Source organism: Oryctolagus cuniculus, chromosome 3, assembly GCF_964237555.1.
Source record: "Oryctolagus cuniculus chromosome 3, mOryCun1.1, whole genome shotgun sequence".
NCBI classification, from domain to species: domain Eukaryota; kingdom Metazoa; phylum Chordata; class Mammalia; order Lagomorpha; family Leporidae; genus Oryctolagus; species Oryctolagus cuniculus.
Window position 1 is genome coordinate 32,895,254 of NC_091434.1, and position 20,928 is coordinate 32,916,181.

The window sequence follows — 20,928 nt, forward strand, 5'->3', positions numbered from 1 at the left end:
AATTCCTTATCCCAGCTAAGGCTATCCTAGAATAACTGACAGCTGGCCAGGCCTCAAGTGAGCCCTGAAGCTGACCTCAGATGTATAAGTGATCACAGCCAAGATCACCAGGATTTCTTGTTGACCTATAGATTGACACATCGTTGAGTTTTAGAAGTGTTTGGCTTGTAGCATTACTGTAGTAATAGATGATTAATACTATACTCTTATAAAGTCATTAAAATTAATTGCCAGCAAACAAGCATTAAAATGTAGACACTATTCTTTATTGAAATAGAAATTATTTTTAGTTAAAGTTAATTGACTTCTCTACAAACTAACATGCTTTCCTTCTAACCACAGCTATGTCACTGGTGTTGAGCAGGCCTGGTAGGATGTACTTAGAGAAGAGCAATCAGGGACATCAACAGACTCAGCACCACAGTGATGGAGGTCACCTTCCCAGCACTGTTTGAGAGCCAGTATTTTGCATACACATCATCTAGGATTGACAGCACAGCCTCCATGGTTTCTTCACAGGTGGGCTGGATCTGAGCTTCTGGCAGAACAAATCCATATGTGCCATTGTCCCTCAGCTCAAACGTGTATGAGAAAGGGATCCCAATGTCTCGAGCCCAGTCTCTTGAAGACCCTGATGAGGAATCTACAAAGGAAAACATGCAGGAAGAGGTAAAAATGTTATTTTCAATGGATAGATTTCTATGGCCGTTTCAGGGAATAAATATTCAATCAGTAGAGACTCTTTTTTTCAGATTAGAGTGTCATAGGTAGCTATCTTCCCCCTTTCTTGATAGTAAGTGTCTTTAGGAAGGGGTTGTACATTATTTAGCCTCTCGGGCCCCCACCCTTATATCTAGTACGATGCCTGGCATCTAGAAAAGTTTGTTAAAGTTTATCAGATAAAATCAAAGACCAGGCAATCTAATATTGCAAGGCAATAATGAAGTGACATATTTAAAGGAACAGAAACAAAATGACCCAGAGGAAAATTTTCTCTGTGCGTCCCTAGAAGGTGGAGGAGGTGATGGTTGGGGGTTGGGGGACACAGGGCATTTTCCTTTCGCTGAATTTTTTTCTTCTAGATCTTTTTACCAGGCTGCTGTAGCAACTAAAATAAACGAGTCTGCAGGCTGCTCGCCTCTGGCCTGCTTTCACCGGGCTCCTGGAGTCTGTGTGGTGACCCCGTGCCTCTTGCTCCCACCATACTCCTCCTCTCAGAAGAAATCAACCTCAACATCTGGCACACCAATGTGACTGAGAGAGAGACAGCGTGTTGGACTTGGTGAGGTCCCCCCTTGATTTCTGCAAGTAGGCCCCTCGATGTTTTGTGTGCTGTTCAGTTCTGTGGGGGTGAGCACGGAACCCCCTTCTACGCCACTTTATTTGTCCTTGTCCTCAGTCTAAGTGACCCCAGGTTAGGCACACACCACCCAGAAGCACACGCCACTTCTTGGCTCTTTTTACTTTCAGTTCTCCTGGTGAATTCACATAAGGGACTGATCATTCCAGAATTTGGAACCAAGTCATCTTCCCTCACTCGAGAGAGGTGATGCTCCAGAGACACCGTGTGGGCATACGGCCTTGACCTAACAAACCAAGGAAGTCTCCCACTAAGCATAGGATACACCACTGTCTGTTTGTCTAAAGTCAGGAAACCCCTGCAAAATGCCAACAGCGGCTGAAGTGCTATGAATTGATTTTGTTATGGCAGCAGTGCTGTGGGAGTCTTTCCTTTGGCTAGAGTTGGCATGGTGTGCTACTCTTAAACACTCAAACATGGGAAAGATACCCCTCTCTCAGAATCCCGCACAGATTACCAAACATAATGAATCTGTGAGTGATAAGAGCCTGACACTCCAGGTCCCTGTCTCACAGACAACAGTCGATGACTGTGGGAGAGCTCTGACAGTGAAAATGACGTGACAGCAGACAATGCAGCAATGCCTAGTCAGCCACCCCTCAACTACCCATGGGATGAACTTAGACAACCTTGAGGTGATAACCCATACGAGGTCATCCCATCCACACCCAGTGAGGATCCTCACATTTGTGGCAGTCCTCAGGCACCCCAGGCACTCAGGGTAGCCGCTAGAACCCATCCCACTCACATATTTGCCATTAATGTAGGAATGGATGCAGAATTCAGGCCCTGGATTCCAACGCCTGTAAAAAGGCTTCTGCTAACCAAGGGTCGAGGATATGTTTGTGTCTTTGCAGAGAATGCAGGACAGCCCATTTGGGTACCAGCCAGAAACATCAAGCCTGCAACTGACAGCCAACTAGAATCAGATGAACAAGACTGAGAGTCCACCTTGTTAACAGATGCACCTGCCCTATCATCCTACCCTGAGAAACTGCCCATGTCCACATCCGCTACTGTTTTATACCCCATTAGCTCTGGTCAGCCACTCAAATGGCCCACAGCCTGTGTGTGGTCATGTCATTCCTGATTACCATTGTTCCTCATTCCTACCCCTATCTGAGCAAGCACTCCTGAGGTCTCCTGTTTTGATCACTGGTTAGTCAACGACGGGTAAGATCCCCTGGGGGACAACCTAAGACAGGCACAGTCACATACGGATACCACATGGAAACGGGGTCAACAATGGTATGGCCAAGAATCATTTCTCCTGTCGCTCAAAAATAAACGAAAATGGAGAAATGTGGTGGAATGAGAAGGCTGTGCCAAGATGGCCACTGGCAACAGAAACTGACTGACAACAGGTCGTGATTGGATGGCTTCAGAAACCACATGACAATGGAGCCTGCCTGGCAACAGGCTGTGATTGGATGGCTTTGGAACCTGCCTGGCAACAGGGTATGATTGATTAGGGCATAGACCGCCCCTTAACCAGATTGGCTGCCTTGGCTATATAAGCTGCTGTAGCAACTGAAATAAAGGAGTCTGCAGGATGCTCGTCTCTGGCCTGCTTTCTCTCGGCTCCCGGAGTCTGTGTGGTGACTCCGTGCCTCTTGCCCCCACCACACTCCTCCTCTCAGAATGAATCAACAGCAACACCAGGCCACATCTTGCTTTGCTTTCTGGCTGATGGGGCTTCTGGGAAACAAATTAACTGACCAAGTATCATTGAACAGTGTCCTTTGTGTTAACCTCTGGGTCTTCTAACTTCCCATCTCTTTCCAACTCAAGTCAAGGGAAGTTTTGGTATGAGAAAATGTATTATTTTTCTTCCATTTTAGCTCATGCCATATTGCTACAGACTATAATTATGAATTTGGACAGACTCCCTTGTATCATTGGTCATTTTGATTTGTACTCCCTGTTGATCCCAGGAATTCTTCTCTTCTCACCATCCAAAGTCCACTGACTTATTTTGTTCCTTAGATACTATTGAAAAGGGAAATAAAGATACTTACATAAAATATCCGCACTTGATCCAACTCTATAATTGGTTCCATGCTTTGCTTTCAATGCATTTGCTGCCTTCTGTCCAACTTGAATCTGTAGGTGGGAAATACAGATACCTGGTGTTAAAAATAAACTCAGCAATCCGTGGGCTTGGAATTTTGTACAGATCCATCTCTAGAGTTTTAGACCATATTTCTGACTTCCCATTATACATCTACAATTAAGAAGCCTCGTGGTACCTCCAATTCAACACACAACCTGTTTAATCCCATTGTCTCCCTTTAACAAGGCTGTTGTGACTTTCATATTTCTGGTCTTCCAAACACACATGGACAATCCTGCAGGTATCTCTGACTCTCCTCTCAGTTACTTAGCTGCATTGCCAGTGCCGTCACCCTTTTTCAGACTCATTGCCTCTTGGTCTGTTTCATCTCCTAATAAGTTTCCTTTTTATCACCAATTCTTATCTTCATTGTTTCCACTTGGCTTCTAGATGGATCTTTGTGGACTAGAGCTATGATCATGATCCTGCTGAAAAGCCTTCAGTAACCCCAGATTTCTTACTGAGCTAACTAGAAGCTTCCCAGCCATTGAGAACCTCTAAAATATTGGCTTAACCCACTTATTACGTTGTATTTTGTACACCCACCTAGAGCATAGTCAAACTCATTTCAACACGGTTACAAAGACATGCCTCATGGTCTCTAGCTTTTTTCAGGTGGGATCCATACCTTTAATCTCTGCTGGTTGAAATTCTTCCCAACTTCACAGAGCTTTCTTGAATGCCATATTTTTCATGAGAATTTACCTTGCTTCAACTAAATTCTCCCCTATGCCCTTTGTTCATGCTGCTCTTATGACTCCACTCCAATTCTCCTTACATGTATTTAATACTTACCTCTCACATATCTGTAAAATTTTAGAGCTAGAAGTCACGCCTGTCCTCATACCTACCACATTGTCACCTTACAATATTGTAAATCTCTCAGAAATAGATGGTTTCTAGGATCTCAGCTTTGCTCTCTGAAAACCATTGCCTGAGATCAGTCATTAACTAAGGCCAATTTCTGTTGGCTGTGCTTACTGATATTGTGATGAATATTCTGGCCCAGCTCTATCAACAGACTCGAGACTCCCCAACCCTATTGAATACCTAGCAGATAATATATAATACTTCCTCTTGGATTCTGAACAAACATCAGCCAAATCCCCTTGCTGTTCCTTACCTGGACCAGAATCCATCATTGCTTTTACCCCTGAGGGCAGCTTGGCTGCACTTACAGGTGCATCATCTCCCCTGACTGTTAACTGAAGACAGGTCTAGTTTTAGCCCCTGTCTCTCCCTTCCTAACTCTGCACTGTCTAATTGAATCCTAAAATGTGAGAATGTTTGAGCAGAGTAGAGATAGGTATGGTGAAATGTAAGAGGAAGACTAACAAAGGCAGCAAATTGTGGTGGGAAGCACCTGCAGCAGTTGTAAGGTATATCCTTCAGGCACCTGGGATTTTTTGTGTGTGGTTAAGATACAAGAAAAAAGATTACTTTGAATTATTTGTAAGTATTTTGCCATGTTATTACTTATGACTGAGTATTGTCTTTGGTCATCTCTCTCTCTCTCTCTCTCTCTTCCCCCTAAAAAGATAACGTGCATCTGTCTCAGTTCCTCTGTTTATACTGTCCAGAACTGAGATTAGGGACAGGAAAGGCTGAAGAATGAGGTTTACAGTCAGTTTATGCATTCACAATGAAAGAAGCACAAGATCTATTTGTATGAAGAAGAGGAAATTATAAGCAGGAGGTGGGGAGTCACAAAGGGGAACTCTGGATAGAAAAGTTCTATTAAGGAACTGAAAGTGAGGCGTGGAAAGGATTCAGGTAGCTGCCATGTGTGATGAAATCAAGAGCAAGAGTCTTGGGGAAAGCCCACTGTAATTTACCAACTCCATTCCCTTATGAAGTGTTGCAAGTCTCTGTTAGACATACAAATTGCTTAGAATTTATTGTTAATTCACTTGTGTTTCTCGGAATGAAACCCCATGCTAACTGGCCCATGGGGGGGCCTTAACTTTTATTTGGGAAGCATGGATCAGGTCCAGACTACATTTTCCAGCTAAAGATACCTGCATTGTTTTCTTTCCTGCAGTTCACCCCTTGACAATGATTTATCATTTCCATTGCCAGGCTTTGCTTATTTTACCTTTTCCATTTCCTCTCCCCCAAATTCTGGTTTTGAGTGGGAAACAATTCTCTCAGTTTCCCCATCTTTTGTGATAAAAAGTACTTTGGATTCTTTTAAAGGATTCCATTAACAATTAGTGTGAGTTAGAAGATAGGCACAAGAAATGTGTACATGTACACTTGTGATCTGCCTGTATTGATTCAGTCACTTCTGAGGTGACAAAGTGGAAATTCCCTAGACTACTAATTCAACTTCTGTGTCTGGAGGTGGAATTTCTGAATGCAGTTCTCTCCCCTTATGAAACTATACTACAATGCCATCTAGGACAAGTCTCTCTGTTGCCCTTCCTCTCAACTTAAAAGTACAAGTTGCATATCCTTTGTTCAAAGTGCTTGGAGCTAGAATTATTTCAGATTTGGAATTTTTTCAGATTTTGGATTATTTGCATATACATAATAAGGTATCTTGTGGATGGGGCACAAATATAAACACAAAATTAATTTGGTTCATACACATCTTACACACATGACCTGATGGTAATTTTATCCAATGTTTTGAATGTACCTGTGTTTTGACTATGACCCATCACATGAAGTCAGGTGTGAAATTTCCACTTGTACCATCATATTGTCACTCAAAAATTCTGGATTTTGGAGTATTTCATATTTTTCAGATTAAGGATGCACAATCTGAATACCCTAGTCAAAATCATAAAAACTTCTTTCCAACAGTACTTGTTATGTGCTGCTAAATGTTGCTGAAGATCTCTAGCTTGCTTACCAAGACCTTCACTGAGTCTAGAAATTTTCCTGTAAGCATAAATTCACAGACAGGCACATGAACAGTTTGATTAAGGCCCTGGAATGTGTTTGACAGTGGGCGGGGTGGGTGAGTGAGAGGAGGACCATGTTTGGGATGGCTTGCACAACTTGATGTGGAAAGAGTCCAAATGGAAAGAATTTAAGCATGTAAAACATTAACATTCTTATTGTATCCTAATTTCCAGAGCAGCTTAGGAAGGAATTATATATAGTTATGTTTCCCCTAAACAATGATTGAATAGTGTAATATTTACTATGATTTCTAAAAATTTTTGGTTTTGTAAATATATAGAGGTTAATTAGCCTTCTTTAATGGTTGTAAATAGTGATAGAAATGGAAATCTTCCCAGAGAAATTGATTTGATTCTGTGTCTTTGTGCACCATATAAAAGCTTGCATCCCCTCCCCCCAAAAAACATAAAAGCACTGCTAAGTAGTTTCAACAACATTGACATGTGCTGGTGAAGTATTCACAATGCCACTTTATTGAAAAATTTTGGAGATGAATGTTTACACTAACTCTCCAACACCTGAGACTAAGCAACACAGAACTGAAGCAATCTTTCTCAGTTAAATTTATCTATTTCTACACATGGTACTAAGGAGTTGCCAAAAATTCTAGTCTTAATGGTCCTTCAAGTAGCGTCAAAGCTATTGCCCCAAGCTCCTCCATTCTTGCTCCATCTGACCTATGGCAACAGGGCTCTCTAATCTTTGCATACATACATAGCTTGCAAAATGACCAGGTAGTTCCTGTTTTCCTGTGTCTAGAAGAAAATGAAGTTCCCAGGAAAAATACCGGAGTATACAAATGCTGGTGGCAGACTCCCTTCCTCCCATCAAATATCCTCCTGCTGATAGAAAATTCTTTCCCATCAAAGATCGATAATGGCCTCCTTTTGGAGACTCATTTGTTGATTCCACAGTTCCCTTTAAGGAGAAAGTAGAAATCTACAACACAGGCCACAGACACCGGGGATAAAGAGGGTTCTGGGCTTCTCGCCTGAAATATCTGCCTCTGCAGATTTCTTTATTAAAGAAATAGAGATTCCAGAGCTCACAAATGAAAAGGACAGCACATAGTTGACAGAGAACATAATCTGATAATTGCCCCTAGAAGTTGTAGGCCCTTTCTGAGCTGAAGAGAGCCAGTGTGAGGTAGTGGAATGAGGTATATGGTCTCTGGAGTCCAAAGACATGAATTTCAGGCCAGACACCACTGTTTCCTGTCTACAGAGGTGCTACAGATATAGTTAAGTCAATGTCTCAGTTCCTACACTTCCAAAGGGAGCTGACTATATGATTAAGATGGGCAAAGTAGACTATGTCTGTAAAATTCCTTTGTAGACTATAAAGATGTGGGTAAATATAAGTTATTTCCACATTTTGCAAAATGATCACATAATAGGTTTTCCTGGACCAATAAAGAAAAAGGAATTGTAAGAAAAGTACTTGGGAACTGTGTACATGTTTGACAGTGGGGAAAGGGCTTTCTCCAGCAAAAATCTACAGTAGTCCTTTTGGCACCCAGGCCTTATGTTTTATGGGTCCTGCTCCAGAGTAAGAAGAAAAAGAGGTATAAAAGACCTGGTGCTTCCCTTAGTCCCTTAGTGGAAGGGACCACCCCAACATATACACCAAATATGAAGCTTATTTTTTAAAAATTAAGATAAACAAAGTAGCACATGTCGTAAGAATGAATAAATTGGAATCGTTGTGCCTTATTTGTAGATATATAGAACAGTGATGCCACTATAGAAAGCAGCGTTGTAATTCTTCAAAAAGTTTCCAAGATATGGGGCCAGTGCTGTGGCATAGAGGGTAAAGCCACTGCTTACCGTGCCGGCATCTTGTATGGGCACTGATTCAAGTCCTGGCTGCTCCACTTCCAGACCAGCTCTCTGCTATGGCCTGGGAAAGCAGTGGGGGATGGCCCAAGTCCTTGGGTCCCTGCACCTGCGTGGGAAACCCAGAAGAAGCTCCTGGCTCCTGGCTTCAGATCAGCGCAGCTCCAGTCATTGCAGCCATTTGGGGAGTGAACCAGCAGATGGAAGACCTCTCTCTCTCTCTCTCTCTCTCTGCCCCTCCTTCTCTCTCTGTGTAACTCTGACTTTCAAATAAATAAATAAATCTTTAAAAAAATTCCAAGATATGAGTACTATATGATCAAGCAATTCCAGTTAAGTCATCTTTCTGTTTTGAAGGGTTCCACATCCACAGACTCAACCAACCAAGGATCAAAAATATTAAGGGAAAAAATTGTGTCTGTACAAAATACATACAGACTTTATTTTCTAGCCATTATACCTTAAACAATATGGAGTAACAACCAATAGATAGCATTTACATTATTTTAGGTGTTTTAAGTAATCTAGAGAGGACTTAAAATATATGAGAATATGTTTGTAGATTCTGTGTAAATGTTATTTCATTTTATATAAGGGAGCATCTGCACACTTTGGTATTCACAGGGGGCCCTGGAACCAATTCCCTGTGGATACCAGGGGATGATTATGTATACAAAAGAATTGAAATAAGAGTCCTGAAGTGATATTGTACTTCTATATTCATAGCAGCATTATTCACAGTAACTGAAATGTGGTAGCAACCCCAGTGCCCATCAGTGGATGAATGAATGAGCAGAGTATGGTCTATACATTCAATAGACCGTTGTTCAGCCTTCGAAAGGAAGGAAATTCTCACATATACCACATGGATGATTTTTTTTTTTTGACAGGCAGAGTTAGACAGTGAGAGAGAGAGAGAGAAAGAGAGAGACAGAAAGAAAGGTCTTCCTTTTTCCGTTAGTTCACCCTCCAAATGCTGCTACTGCTGGCGCGCTGCGCTGATCCAAAGCCAGGAGCCAGGCGCTTCCTCCCAGTCTCCCATGCGGGTGCAGAGCCCAAGCACTTGTGCCATCCTCCACTGCCTTCCCGGGCCACAGCAGAGAGGTGGACTGGAAGAGGAGCAACCGGGACAGAATCCGGCGCCCCAACCAGGACTAGAACCCGAGGTGCCGGTGCCACAGGCGGAGGATTAGCCAAGTGAGCCGTGACGCTAGCCATGGATGAGTCTTGAAGATATGCCAGTAAAATAAATCATCCATAAAAAGGTGAATACTGAACAATTCTGAGCATATATGTTATCTAGAGTAGCCAAATTCATAAAAATACAAAGTAGAATGATGGTTGCCAAGGGTAGAGGTATAGGGTTAAACGAGGAGATGTTAATGGGCATATAGTTTCAATTACCCATGAGGAGAAAATTCTTGCCATTGATTACACAAGAATGTGAAATATTGAACCATACCTTTGAAAATGTTAAGATGGTAAGTTGGATGTTATGTGTGTTTTACACTTAAATTTTTTAAATAAAAAGATAGCAAATATTATAACAATTCTATTGTACTCTCTCTTTGATTTGTAAAAAGTTTCACCAAGGAGAAAAGGGCCCAGTCCTTTTCAGCAATCCCAGCCCCCAGTGCTTGGGTAAGCACAGCTTTGGAGAAGAACGTGTACCTCAGATAATGCAAAACACAGCTTCCCTGCCTCAGCTTGCATTTCATGGGCACTTCCCCTCACAAATATTCCGAGGCAAATATTGGAGGAAGAGTTTAGGATAAAATAGAGCATTGTGTTTAGCAGAGAAGAGAGCAGATATTATTTAGCTGTGTTATTTTAGATATGCCATATTCTACTAACAGCTGGCAAGTTCTTTAAAGCATGGTTTAAAAGCTGTAATTGCTGAATGGAGCTTTGAGAGAATTTACAGAAATGAAAGCATATTCCTACAGATTATTAACACAATCATCTCATTTATATTATAGACAAATACCTAAGATGCCTCCCTACTTGACACTTTACGGAACAGGTAGTTAATTAACATAGGTAAAGCTGCATTTAACCCGAAGCCTCCACCAGGCGCTTGGCAAAGAGCAAAAAGCAAGAAAAAGAAACTGAAGATGAGCAGAGAGAAAAAAGGGGGGGCTGGAGCCAGCCCCTGGAAATGAAAGTCAGTAAAAGGAAGACAGAGGTCTTTCTGCAGTTATTCTTAAGGCCATGTCACTGTGGACTTACCAGTTCTTCATGGTTACTTGATTTATTTTTGGTGTAGCCATATGGCAAGAGAATGTACTGCCCATAAGAGTGTATGGTCAGGAAACACACAATGTTCTCCTTCTGGCTCTCTACAAAGCTGGAGACAGCCTTAGTCTCTGGTTCAGACGCTGGTCCTGTCCCACAGAATGTTAAATCTTGGCAATTTTTAGATGCACCAATACCTGAAATATACAGGAAACCACAAAGATGGCCTCAGGATCTCTGTTTAGAAATGACTGAGAGCAAGAACTCATCAGTGCTCGGGGAATCCATGGATTGTATCAGGACTTGCCTTTGGTTATCTACTTGAGTCTTAGCTAAATTGGTGAACTTGGACAGACACTAAAGGACGATTTTTCAAGGAGGAACACAAAGAGGTGGGAGAGATGATGTTAAAGATTTAGAAACATTGGGACTGATTTTATGGTGTCAATGATGTAGCAGGTAAAGCCATCACCTGGAAAACCAGCATTCTATATGTACCAGCTTGTGTAGCAGCTGTTCTACTTCCCTTCCTGCTCCCTGCTAATGGCCTTGGAAAGGCAGCAGAAGATGGCCAAGTATTTGGGCCCCTGCCACACACATAGGAGACCCAGATGAAGCCTTGGGATCCTGGCTTCAGCCTGGCCCAGCCCTAGCCCTTGGGATCATCTGGGGAGTGAACCAGTGGAAGATCTCTCCCTGTTACTCTCTCTCTCTGTAACTCTGATTTTCAAATAAATAAATATTATTTAAAAAGAAATGATTTAGAAATATATTCCATGCTTGTATGACCCTGCAGGAAAGATGCAAATAAAATGACATTTCAATATTCTGTTTAAAGCTGAGGGGACTCTGAGACAAATGGTTAAGACTGAGTTCTTAAATTCCTAGGTCAGGCTCTGATAGTTATAGTGGCCCATATTGCTCCTTCAATGTCTTACTTGCTTAAGTTTCATTAGAGCTATTTTACAAGGACATAAAGCAATTTGACCTCCTCATTTATGATAATAAGGATCATCAATTGAACACCTCTTATATGCTAGGTACTCAGTCCCTTCTAGGTAGAAGTAGATTAGATTACACTGAATTTTCACAACAGCTATTTTTATGGTGACTCACCCACGTTTACAGAAGAGAAAAGTAAAGCAGGAAGATGAAGCCATTTTTCAAAATTACCACTATTAGATCTGAATTTTAACCCTTGCCATCTGGTTAATGGTGATATTCTTAACTATTCTTGCCTCTTTATATACTTCCAATTCATTGAATATGTTAATATTTGGAAGCACGAAAAAGTGTGCTCTGTTTACTGCCCCCTTTGCTACTATAAAATAATCTCCACAAGAAAATTTTTTTGGAATTTTCTTCTTTCTTTATGACAATACATATATTTTAAAGCAAAGTGATGTATTTTAAATATTTGTATAAGAAAGTACTTAAGAAAGTTCATGGAAAATGCAATTCAATGATAAGCTTATTTTGATGTAAAAATATTTTTAAGCCATGCATAACTTTTTTCATAATACGCATTCCTGTGAATGTGTTGAAGTCTCCTCGTTTTCACACTAATCTACTTTGTCATTGTTTAGCCAGCTCTCTTGAAGGCAGCTCTGCATCTGAGAGCTGATAGCTCTTGCTATGTAGATAATATCATTCCTTTTAGAGGAAATAAACCTGTTCAGGAAGTCCAGAAAGTGGTATGAAAAAGACCTTTATTTTCATAAATTATACTTTTAGTAATTCAACTCTTCATTTGTTTATTTGCTCTATTTTTGTTCATCAGCTCACCTACTAAACATATACTTACTACACCAGGATGCATTGAAATTTCTGTTGAGATCTGTCCCAAAACATGTGCCATTATCATGGAGTGAACGGGATTTCCTCCAAAGACGATCCTGTAACAGAGGAGCCCAGGGATGTTACCATCCTGAGGTTTCATAAATCACGGCGTTAGTGGTGAAAGGTGGCCCTCAAACATGAGGAACATTCTGGAAGAATTTGCCTTTCACATGATGAGATTTGTTGTACATAATTTTTAGTCTTGCAGATGGGCTAGCAACCCGAATAACAGGAACATTTCAACCAAAAGTGTAAACAAATTGGAGGAAGCAGTGTGGTCTTTCCCTCTCGAGAAGATTAGCAGTGCCTGTGGACGTGATCTGCTTACTCAGACCAAGCTTCAGGGTCAGTTTGGGGTCCAAGTGATACAGATGAAAAGAAAATATCTTGAGAGAGGGAAATTGGAGGTGTATCAGAGCTGGTCTCTGCACACTTCTAAAAGCTGAAGGTGAATGCTTGAGATGGAAATAAAGACAAGTTTCACCAGGAAAGCTCAGAGGGAGGAACGTGATTCACACGCCATTCTGGGAGGAAAACCCCGTGAAGGGCCTTTGAGAGAACAGTGGAGGAGTCACACCATGACTCTTTCTTGTAGAGTGATGAAACGTCTTAAAGAGAAAGCTGTTTACTACATGAAAAGAATTTAGAAGAGGTTTGCCCCCTGTGTGAATGAATACCTTGAAAAGCATAGGCTAGTTTAGCATCTATATCCCCCTCATCTTCATAACTGACTTGCAGATACAGGTTGGTGTCTGAACTTTATATCAATAGAAGCCCTACTGCATAGCAGGCAATCCACAAGCATTAAGAGGAAGCAGGAGGAGAAAGGACCAATCTGATGGTGAGACTGGGAACATATCAACAACAAAGAAAAACTTGCTCTGGACTTCACTTCCAAAAGGCCTTTGCTCCCTCAGTCCCAAAGTTGGTTTTGATTGTTTGCATAACAAATTTTGAGGAGAGTTTTTCCTATTACTAATGGGGGATTCTTTCTTCACACGGGTAAACATTTTTCTTATAACCAGCAGGAATGAGGTCAGAAGAAGGAACCCAAGTGGAGCTTAGGTCAGTGCATCCCAGGACATCTCAATGTACTCACAGTGGTCCAAGAATAGATGTAACCATCAATGTTGAGAACTGGAAGCACATAGAAGTCCAGGTTCCTGAGAAACCTGATTATCCTCAAGTCATTTTTATAATTTTGTAGGAGCTGGAAATTTAAGAGAGAAATATCTGGCATGATCCATGGAAGAGCAATCTTTTCCCCTTAATTTTCTGCCAATTTCAACTTCATTGTAAGAGGTGATTGCACCTCACACCCCCGTCCTTCACCCCCAACTACCACAACTACTCCTCAGCAGTCTTAGTTTTTATAGTTGTAGTTCTCAAACTTCATCCTACATCACAGTCACCTGGAGGGTCCGTTAAAAACAGATAGCCTCAGCTCCATCCTCTCTTCCCATCCTCCCCCTGCCCCTATGAGTTTCTAACACATTAGGTTTGAGATGGGGCCCAAGGATTTGTATTTTTAGAAAGTTCCCAGTTGATGCTGATGTTGTTAGTCTGGGGACCATATTCTGAGAACTACTCTGCAGGATTTTTTTTAATGTTTGGATTTTTAAAAAGACTAACCAAAAAGAATATTGTTTTTAAACGTTTCTTAATCCCTCAAGAGTATGCTATAAGCAACTCACAAAAATATTGCTGTGCTAGGTATTTTCCATATGCTAAATCTCTTAATCTACAGAACAGATACATGGGACAGTTATTTCCTATGCCTTTCGCAAATGAAAAACTCAGGATCTCAGGGCCAGAAAGTTTTCCCAATGCTGTTAGAGACAGACTTGTCTTTAAACTATTCTCTGACTCCCAAGAGACCTCTTCTTCTACATTCAGATATTTTTTACCCTCCAATAAAAACGAGGCAACTGATTAGCTCTGTAAAGAGTTGCATTACTAGCCGGCGCCGTGGCTCACTTGGCTAATTCTCCGCCTGCGGCGCCGGTACCCCGGGTTCTAGTCCTGGTTGGGGGTGCTGGGTTCTGTCCCGGTTGCTCCTCTTCCAGTCCAGCTCTCTGCTGTGGCCTGGGAAGGCAGTGGAGGATGGCCCAAGTGTTTGGGTCCTGCACCCGCATGGGAGACCAGGAGGAAGCACCTGGCTCTTGGCTTTGGATCGGCCCAGTGTGCCGGCCGTAGCGGCCATTTGGGGGCTGAACCAAAGGAAGGAAGACCTTTCTCTCTGTCTCTCTCTCACTGTCTAACTCTGCCTGTCAAAAAAAAAAAAAAAAAAAAAAAAAAAAAAAGAGTTGCATTACTAACCTGTGATTGGGGCATCGATTCTAAGTAGCCAAGAACAACAGATATTTTATGGGCTGGTTTACCATTATGAGGAAGCTAAAGACACTTACTTCTTTCACAAACCATTGGCAAAAAGCTGGGGCAATCCATTCCCTGGCATGAATTCCACAGTCCATCCAAATGCTCTTCTTGGGGTTACTGGATGGTTGGCTGATCTGGAGGGGAGATCCATGCTGCATTACCAGTCACTTATTATCCTAAGTCATTGTGCTTAATTATCAGCTTTTTTATTTTCCCTAGAGGTCCCTTTGTTACTTCTCTCTGTAGTTTAATGGAGGCAAGGATGCTGATGGAGACACCCACCGATATGACACTTTCCTCTGCTAATTTTGTTCTCTTGCCATAACCTTGGTGGTGGTTTTAAGGACCACCGACTCCCTGTGGCATCCACCCAAAGCATGGTCTTCCCTATACGCTACATTAGTCCCTAACTAGAAATAAAAGCATAAACATCAAGTCACAAGCATTTGTAAGTCACAAGAATTTGTAAAAGCCTTATAAAACCTTTAGGCATATAATTTTCTCAGGGTGGTAAAGTGCACAAGAATCACAGGTATTTTAAAATAAAATATTCTTTATTTACACTTCTTGAAACCATGAGCAGATCCAAATACAGAGTATCTTGCAACACATACTGCATTCTTTTTCCCTCAGAGATTGCTCTACTCTCAGTCCAATTTTCTTTCTTCTCTCCTCATCCCATTTATTACTCTTACATATCTGTGCACTCATTCCAGCAAGAAAGGTCCCCTCCTCTTTCAAAGCATTGAGTAGACAGGAATTAATATGGCAATTGTGGATTCTCTTTGGTGAAGAAGGGACTGTGAACACATCCAGTTTTAACAGTCTCATCTGTTTTGGATTTGGAAATGGCCTAGACTAGCGCTATTTGTGAAAGCCATCAGGAGTTGGACTGATGAAAGCTCTCTTCCTCCCTATGAGAATCTTATGAATTGAGATAAATGTCTGACCAGATTGATCATATTCAAGGAAATTCCTCATTTCAGCCTCACTTATTTGCCAGTGCTTCAAAGAAAATTCCTAATCCCTCTCTTAATTTTTTTATAATTATCCTATTATGCATATATGTATGTTAATTTTATTTATTTTGATTGCCTCCTTATTATGTACTCTTTCTACTCTTTATTATATGCCTGGGGCAGAGAATAAATTTTAGAAGTATTTTTGGCTGACTTTGCTCAGAGTTTGACAGCCTACTTAAAATCAAGTAGGCAGGATTCCCATGCTTAATATATCAGGCAATCGTTCATTTAATGCCTGGATAAATTATATTTCTGAGCCAATACATTATTTGTAGTTGTCAATAACTTTCAAATGTAGAGCTGTGCTCTTAAATGAACATCTACAAGTAATGACAGGGCAGTGGACTAATGATTATTCTCAATGCCAGTCTCATGTTAGTCTTTAAGAGTTGTCGTGGACAGGCAGTATCAGCAGCACATGGGAACTTGTGAGAAGAGTATTATGACAGGCAGCCATTTAGCCCAGTGGTTAAAATGCATACATCCCACATCGGAGTGCCTAAGTTCAATTCTCAGGCCCAGCTCTTGACACCAACCTCCCCCAAAGCAGAAACAGTAGTGATTGGATTCCTGCTACCCACATGGGAAAAATTGTGTCCCTGCCACCCCCTTGGGAGACCTGGATTGAGTTGCCAGCTCCCAGCTTCTGCCTGGCCTTGCCTCTGTTATTGAGGGCATTTGAGTAGTGAACAAATGGATGGAAGCCCACTCTTTTTCAAATAAAAATAATATTTTTCATTAAAAAAATCACTTAGAAGAGGGCTTGTAAAAGCAGATCATTGGCCCCCACCACCCGGAGTTTCTGATTCAGTAGAATAGTGGAGGGCCATGAGAATGTGCATGTCCAAGTTCCTAGGTGGCGCTGCCGCTCTGGGGACCATCCTGTGAAAAGTACCGGTTTGGTGCAGGATTGTCAACTCTGGCTGCGCGTTAGGATCACCTGGGGAGCTTTCAAAGCATCTTCAACCATCCTGAAATAATTAAGCTTCATCTCTCTAGGCAGAGTCCAGGCATCAGGATTATATGACAGCTCCCCAGGTGATTTTAATGTGCAGCCAGGATAGAAAAATCACTATTCTGGGAGTCTAGAAGTCCTGGTCTTGTGGGAAAGCAGTTATTTGGCTATTTTATCCACTGACATGCAAAACAGGAAGGAGTATCTAGTGACCTGATTCCCCTCTGGTTATGGTATTCTCTGGTTTTATAACGTTGCACAGATCGCTTCTCTTCTCTGGATCTTTGTTCCCACAACATAAAGTGAAGGAACCAAAAATGAAGGTTTCTGTGGTTTTAAAATATTTTAGTGGAGGGGCTAGCATTGTGGCTTAGCGGTTTAAACATCCAGCTGTAATGCTGGTGCTGGTTTGAGTCCTGGCTGCCCCACTTCTGATCCAGCTCCCTGCTAATGGCTTGGGAAAGCAACAGAAGATGGCCTAAGTACTTAGGCCCCTGCCGCCCATGTGGGAGACCCAGAAGAAGCTCTTAGTTTTGGCCTGGTCCAGCCCTTGCTGTTGTGGCCATTTGGGGAGTGAATCAATAAAGCAGAAGACCTCTCTCCCTATAGCTGCCTTTCAAATAAATAAAACTAAAAAAAAAAAAATTTAACTGGAAAAAATCTCTTTAAAAAAGAACATTTTACAAAACAAAACAAAAAATGTAAACTCGAAGTGGAAAGCATACTGTCTCTAACTGGAGCATGTGTGGGAAATCGACCACTTCTGGTCCCTGCTGTTCTTTCCATCTTACAATTATAATCATACCCAGTCACCCAGTTCTCTTTACTCATGAGCTTGATTCCACAAGATGATTAAGCTTTTAATTTGAAGAGCCCGGTTTGGAGTAGAAAAGGAGAAGTCTTTCCACACTGGCTCTTTCAGCCTTTCCCACATTTCTAATTAAAGTCCTGATAGCAGACAAATATCCATAGGTTTGAAGAGGGAGGCTTCCTTTGCTCATGTGGTTAATTCCCAGCCTTCTCACTCACCTTCAGATAATACATGGGCCGGGTCTCATAGGTCATTCCCAGGAAATGCTGTGTCACCACGTCTGTGTACTTCTCACTTATCTGATTCATCCACTGATAGATCTGAAATAGTCAGGGAAGACTTGGTTATCAATGGGAAGCTTACTGACTCACCTGTGATTAAGATAATCAGCCATTTCTTTCAGTAAGACATTGAACTCTGCACTCTTTGCTTGAGATTGCAACCTCTGTGTAGAAACAAAACAGAAAACTAAATCAATGAATTACTTCCTCCTTCTCCTTTCCTTTAAAGATCTAGTTTGCCACCAAGCCATAGGACATCTTGTTAAACTTTACAAATAAGATGTAGAGGATTAGCAATTTTAATAATGCACCAATCACACTTCATAAATATGGTGTAACAACACATCCTTCATGTGGCCACCAGATTTAACTTTCACATGGCACTCAATCATGCCAGAAAAATTTCAGTTCAGCTTTAGTTTGCAAGTTCTTCTGTCTTTATGAATTCCAACAAGATCCTTTGCTAACGTCCATGATTCTGAGGTTAGAGAAATATGGTAATTTCCTTCCCAGAAATGCCAACAGAGTTTCTAAATCAAGCTCAAAATAATCATCTCAGGTCCACTGAGTAGACCTGAATAGATACTGATTTAATTACAAATCTTGCACCAAGCTTGGAAGAAGTCTTGCACTTTTGTTTATAAGTCCATAACATGGGTTTCCAAAAGGGTGAATGCAGTAAGAAAGTTTTAAGACATTTTAAGACTGTTACCAACATGTTACAAGACCTCTTTCACACTCAATTTCTATACAGTTGACATCTCTGAATGACAACAACCCAGGGTTATGGCAAATAATAGTTAATTCTGGATAACAAATATACTACCAGAAAATTTTTATATCTTAATTGATACTCATCATAGAGCATCTATAGATAAAATGCACTATTATAACAATAATGATACTTAAGTAGCTATCTACATAAAGAACAATAGCTTATTACATGGGTATCTTTGAATGTCTATAAGGTGACTAGATCAGAGACCTGGAATTCTAATTTTCCCCCTTATTATGCTAAAATGCCTTAAGTCTTGGGTTAGCTACAAATAACAATGAATAGCAGCAGTATCTATCACTTATTCTTGCTTAATTAATAGAAGTATAGTTTATTTCCGAGATCGGTTGCGTTCAGGATGGTATGGCCGTAGACGAGAAGTATAGTTTATTTCATTGACTCTCATAACTGCCGCAAGATAGATACTACTTTTTCTATTTCACAAATGAAGAACCTGAGGACCCCTGGAATGTTCATTTCTTTCTTTTTCTTTTTTTAATAATTTTTCCTTTTACTCCATATCACCAGATTTTGTAGTTTCAATGCTGGTGGTTCTGGTAATGTTGATGTTTGAGAATCCTTTGAACTCAGTGCCAAGGCAAATAACCCCAGATTCTAAGTCTCTCTAGTTCATAGATGTTAACAATGAACTATCCTTCTCTGATCCTAATGTAGGCTGTAGGCTGTCACCAACCTTCCCCCGGGTGTCCTTACTCACCTCTTCCATGGAGTGATACTTGTCATAGGAATAGGTCTCCAGGCTCCTCCATGGACTCACTGTCTTGTCCACAACCTCTTCCCCATGCTGTGCTAAGGATCTACAAAGGGAAGAAAGTAGGATGGAAAGCAATGAAGAAACTGGGATATCCTGAGAGTTAAAGGTTGATGAAAAAGGCAGCAGAAAGCATTGTGCACAAAATTTGGAGGGCACAATTGTAGGGTGAATGTATCACTCCAACCCTTCAGTTAGGCTGGGATAATTCAATATGATGTTGTAGATTAAAAAAAAAAACTTTGAAATTTGTAAAACAGATAATAGCTAACATTTATTGAACTGCAACTTACTGTGATACATGCACTGTTCTAAGCAATTTAAATCTCGTTTTACTTCTCTTTAAAACTCTGAATTGGGTACTCTCATATCCATTTCAGAAATGAAGAAGCTGACTCAATAAAGAAATTGTTATTGCAATTTAAACCCTGATACCATGTCCAAAGAGCCTACAATATTAACCACTGCACTGAATATAATGGCTATATTATATTCAGTTATACAATGGTTTGTCTTAAAAAAATAAATGAATGTTGTAAGCATTTTTAGGTTGACAAGAAAATTAAGGGAAAAATTCGGATGATACCCAAATATCCCCCATCTGCTTGACTCTCACACACAACCCTCCTCACTATGGACATCCCCTCACCACAATGGGACATTTGTTTCAACCAATGAACCTATGTGTATTCATCATCACTCAAATCCACAGTTCACAACAGGGTCACTCTTGGGGTTGTACTTTTTTTAGGTTTGGACAAATGTTTGATAAAATATGTCTACCATTATAGCATCATATGGAGTAGTTTTACTGCCTAAAAATCCTCAGTGTTCTGCCAATTCATCCCTCTCTCCACCTCATTGCTAACAGCTACTTATATTTTCACTGTCTCCATCATTTTGCCTTTTTCAGACTCATACAGTATATAACCCTTATAGATTGGCTTCTTTTACTTAATAGTGTGCTTCAAGTTTCCTGCATGTTTTGTCATGGCTTGATACCTCATCTCTCTCTTAATGCTGTATAATATTTCATTTGCCACAGTTTATTATCTACTCATCTTCAGAAGAGCATCTTAGTAGTTTCCAAATGTTTCCAAGTAGTTAGAAATATTCATGTATAATTTTTTGATATGGATATTTAGGTAAATACCAGAGTTAAATCGCCACATCATATAGCAAAAGCATGTTTAGTGTTGCAAGAAATGGTCAATGGTCTTCCAAAATGGATGTACCATTTTGCATCCCCACCGGCAATAAACACCAGCAGTGAAGGAGAGCTCTGTTGCACCACTTTGTCTTCAGCATTTGATGTTGCCAATGTTTTGGATTTGGACCATTTTAATAGATATGCAGTGCTATCTCATTGTTTTAATCTACAATTCCCTAGCAACAGATGATAGAAAACATCATTTCATATGTTGATTTGCTGTCTCTTTATCTTCTTTGCTGAGATATATGTTCAAGTCTTTCGCTCAGTTGTAAATCAGGTGGCTCTTTTTCTTACTGTTGAGTTTTAAGAACTTAAACAACTCTTCACTTCAAAGTATATTTTGGGTAATAGCCCTTTATGACATGAATGTTTTGTTATTATTTGGCTGGTCTTTTCATTTTCTTGACATTTTCTGTCACAGGATAGAG

The 20,928-nt window shown here is 40.7% G+C and overlaps 1 protein-coding gene across 1 annotated transcript in view; it reads right to left on the minus strand.

Annotated features, from left to right (window-relative positions):
* Nucleotides 1-247: 247 nt before the first annotated feature.
* CPO (carboxypeptidase O) overlaps nt 248-20,928 on the minus strand; it is a 99,614-nt gene continuing 78,933 nt past the window's right edge. Inside the window, exons 2-9 of the mRNA XM_051848249.2 lie at nt 19,234-19,333; nt 17,678-17,779; nt 14,701-14,805; nt 13,392-13,502; nt 12,258-12,348; nt 10,448-10,650; nt 3,379-3,463; nt 248-643 (exon numbers count right to left, since the gene is read on the minus strand). Of these exons, the coding sequence (XP_051704209.2) occupies nt 381-643; nt 3,379-3,463; nt 10,448-10,650; nt 12,258-12,348; nt 13,392-13,502; nt 14,701-14,805; nt 17,678-17,779; nt 19,234-19,333 (1,060 nt within the window). The 3' untranslated portion in view covers nt 248-380. The remainder of the gene's footprint in view (nt 644-3,378; nt 3,464-10,447; nt 10,651-12,257; nt 12,349-13,391; nt 13,503-14,700; nt 14,806-17,677; nt 17,780-19,233; nt 19,334-20,928) is intronic.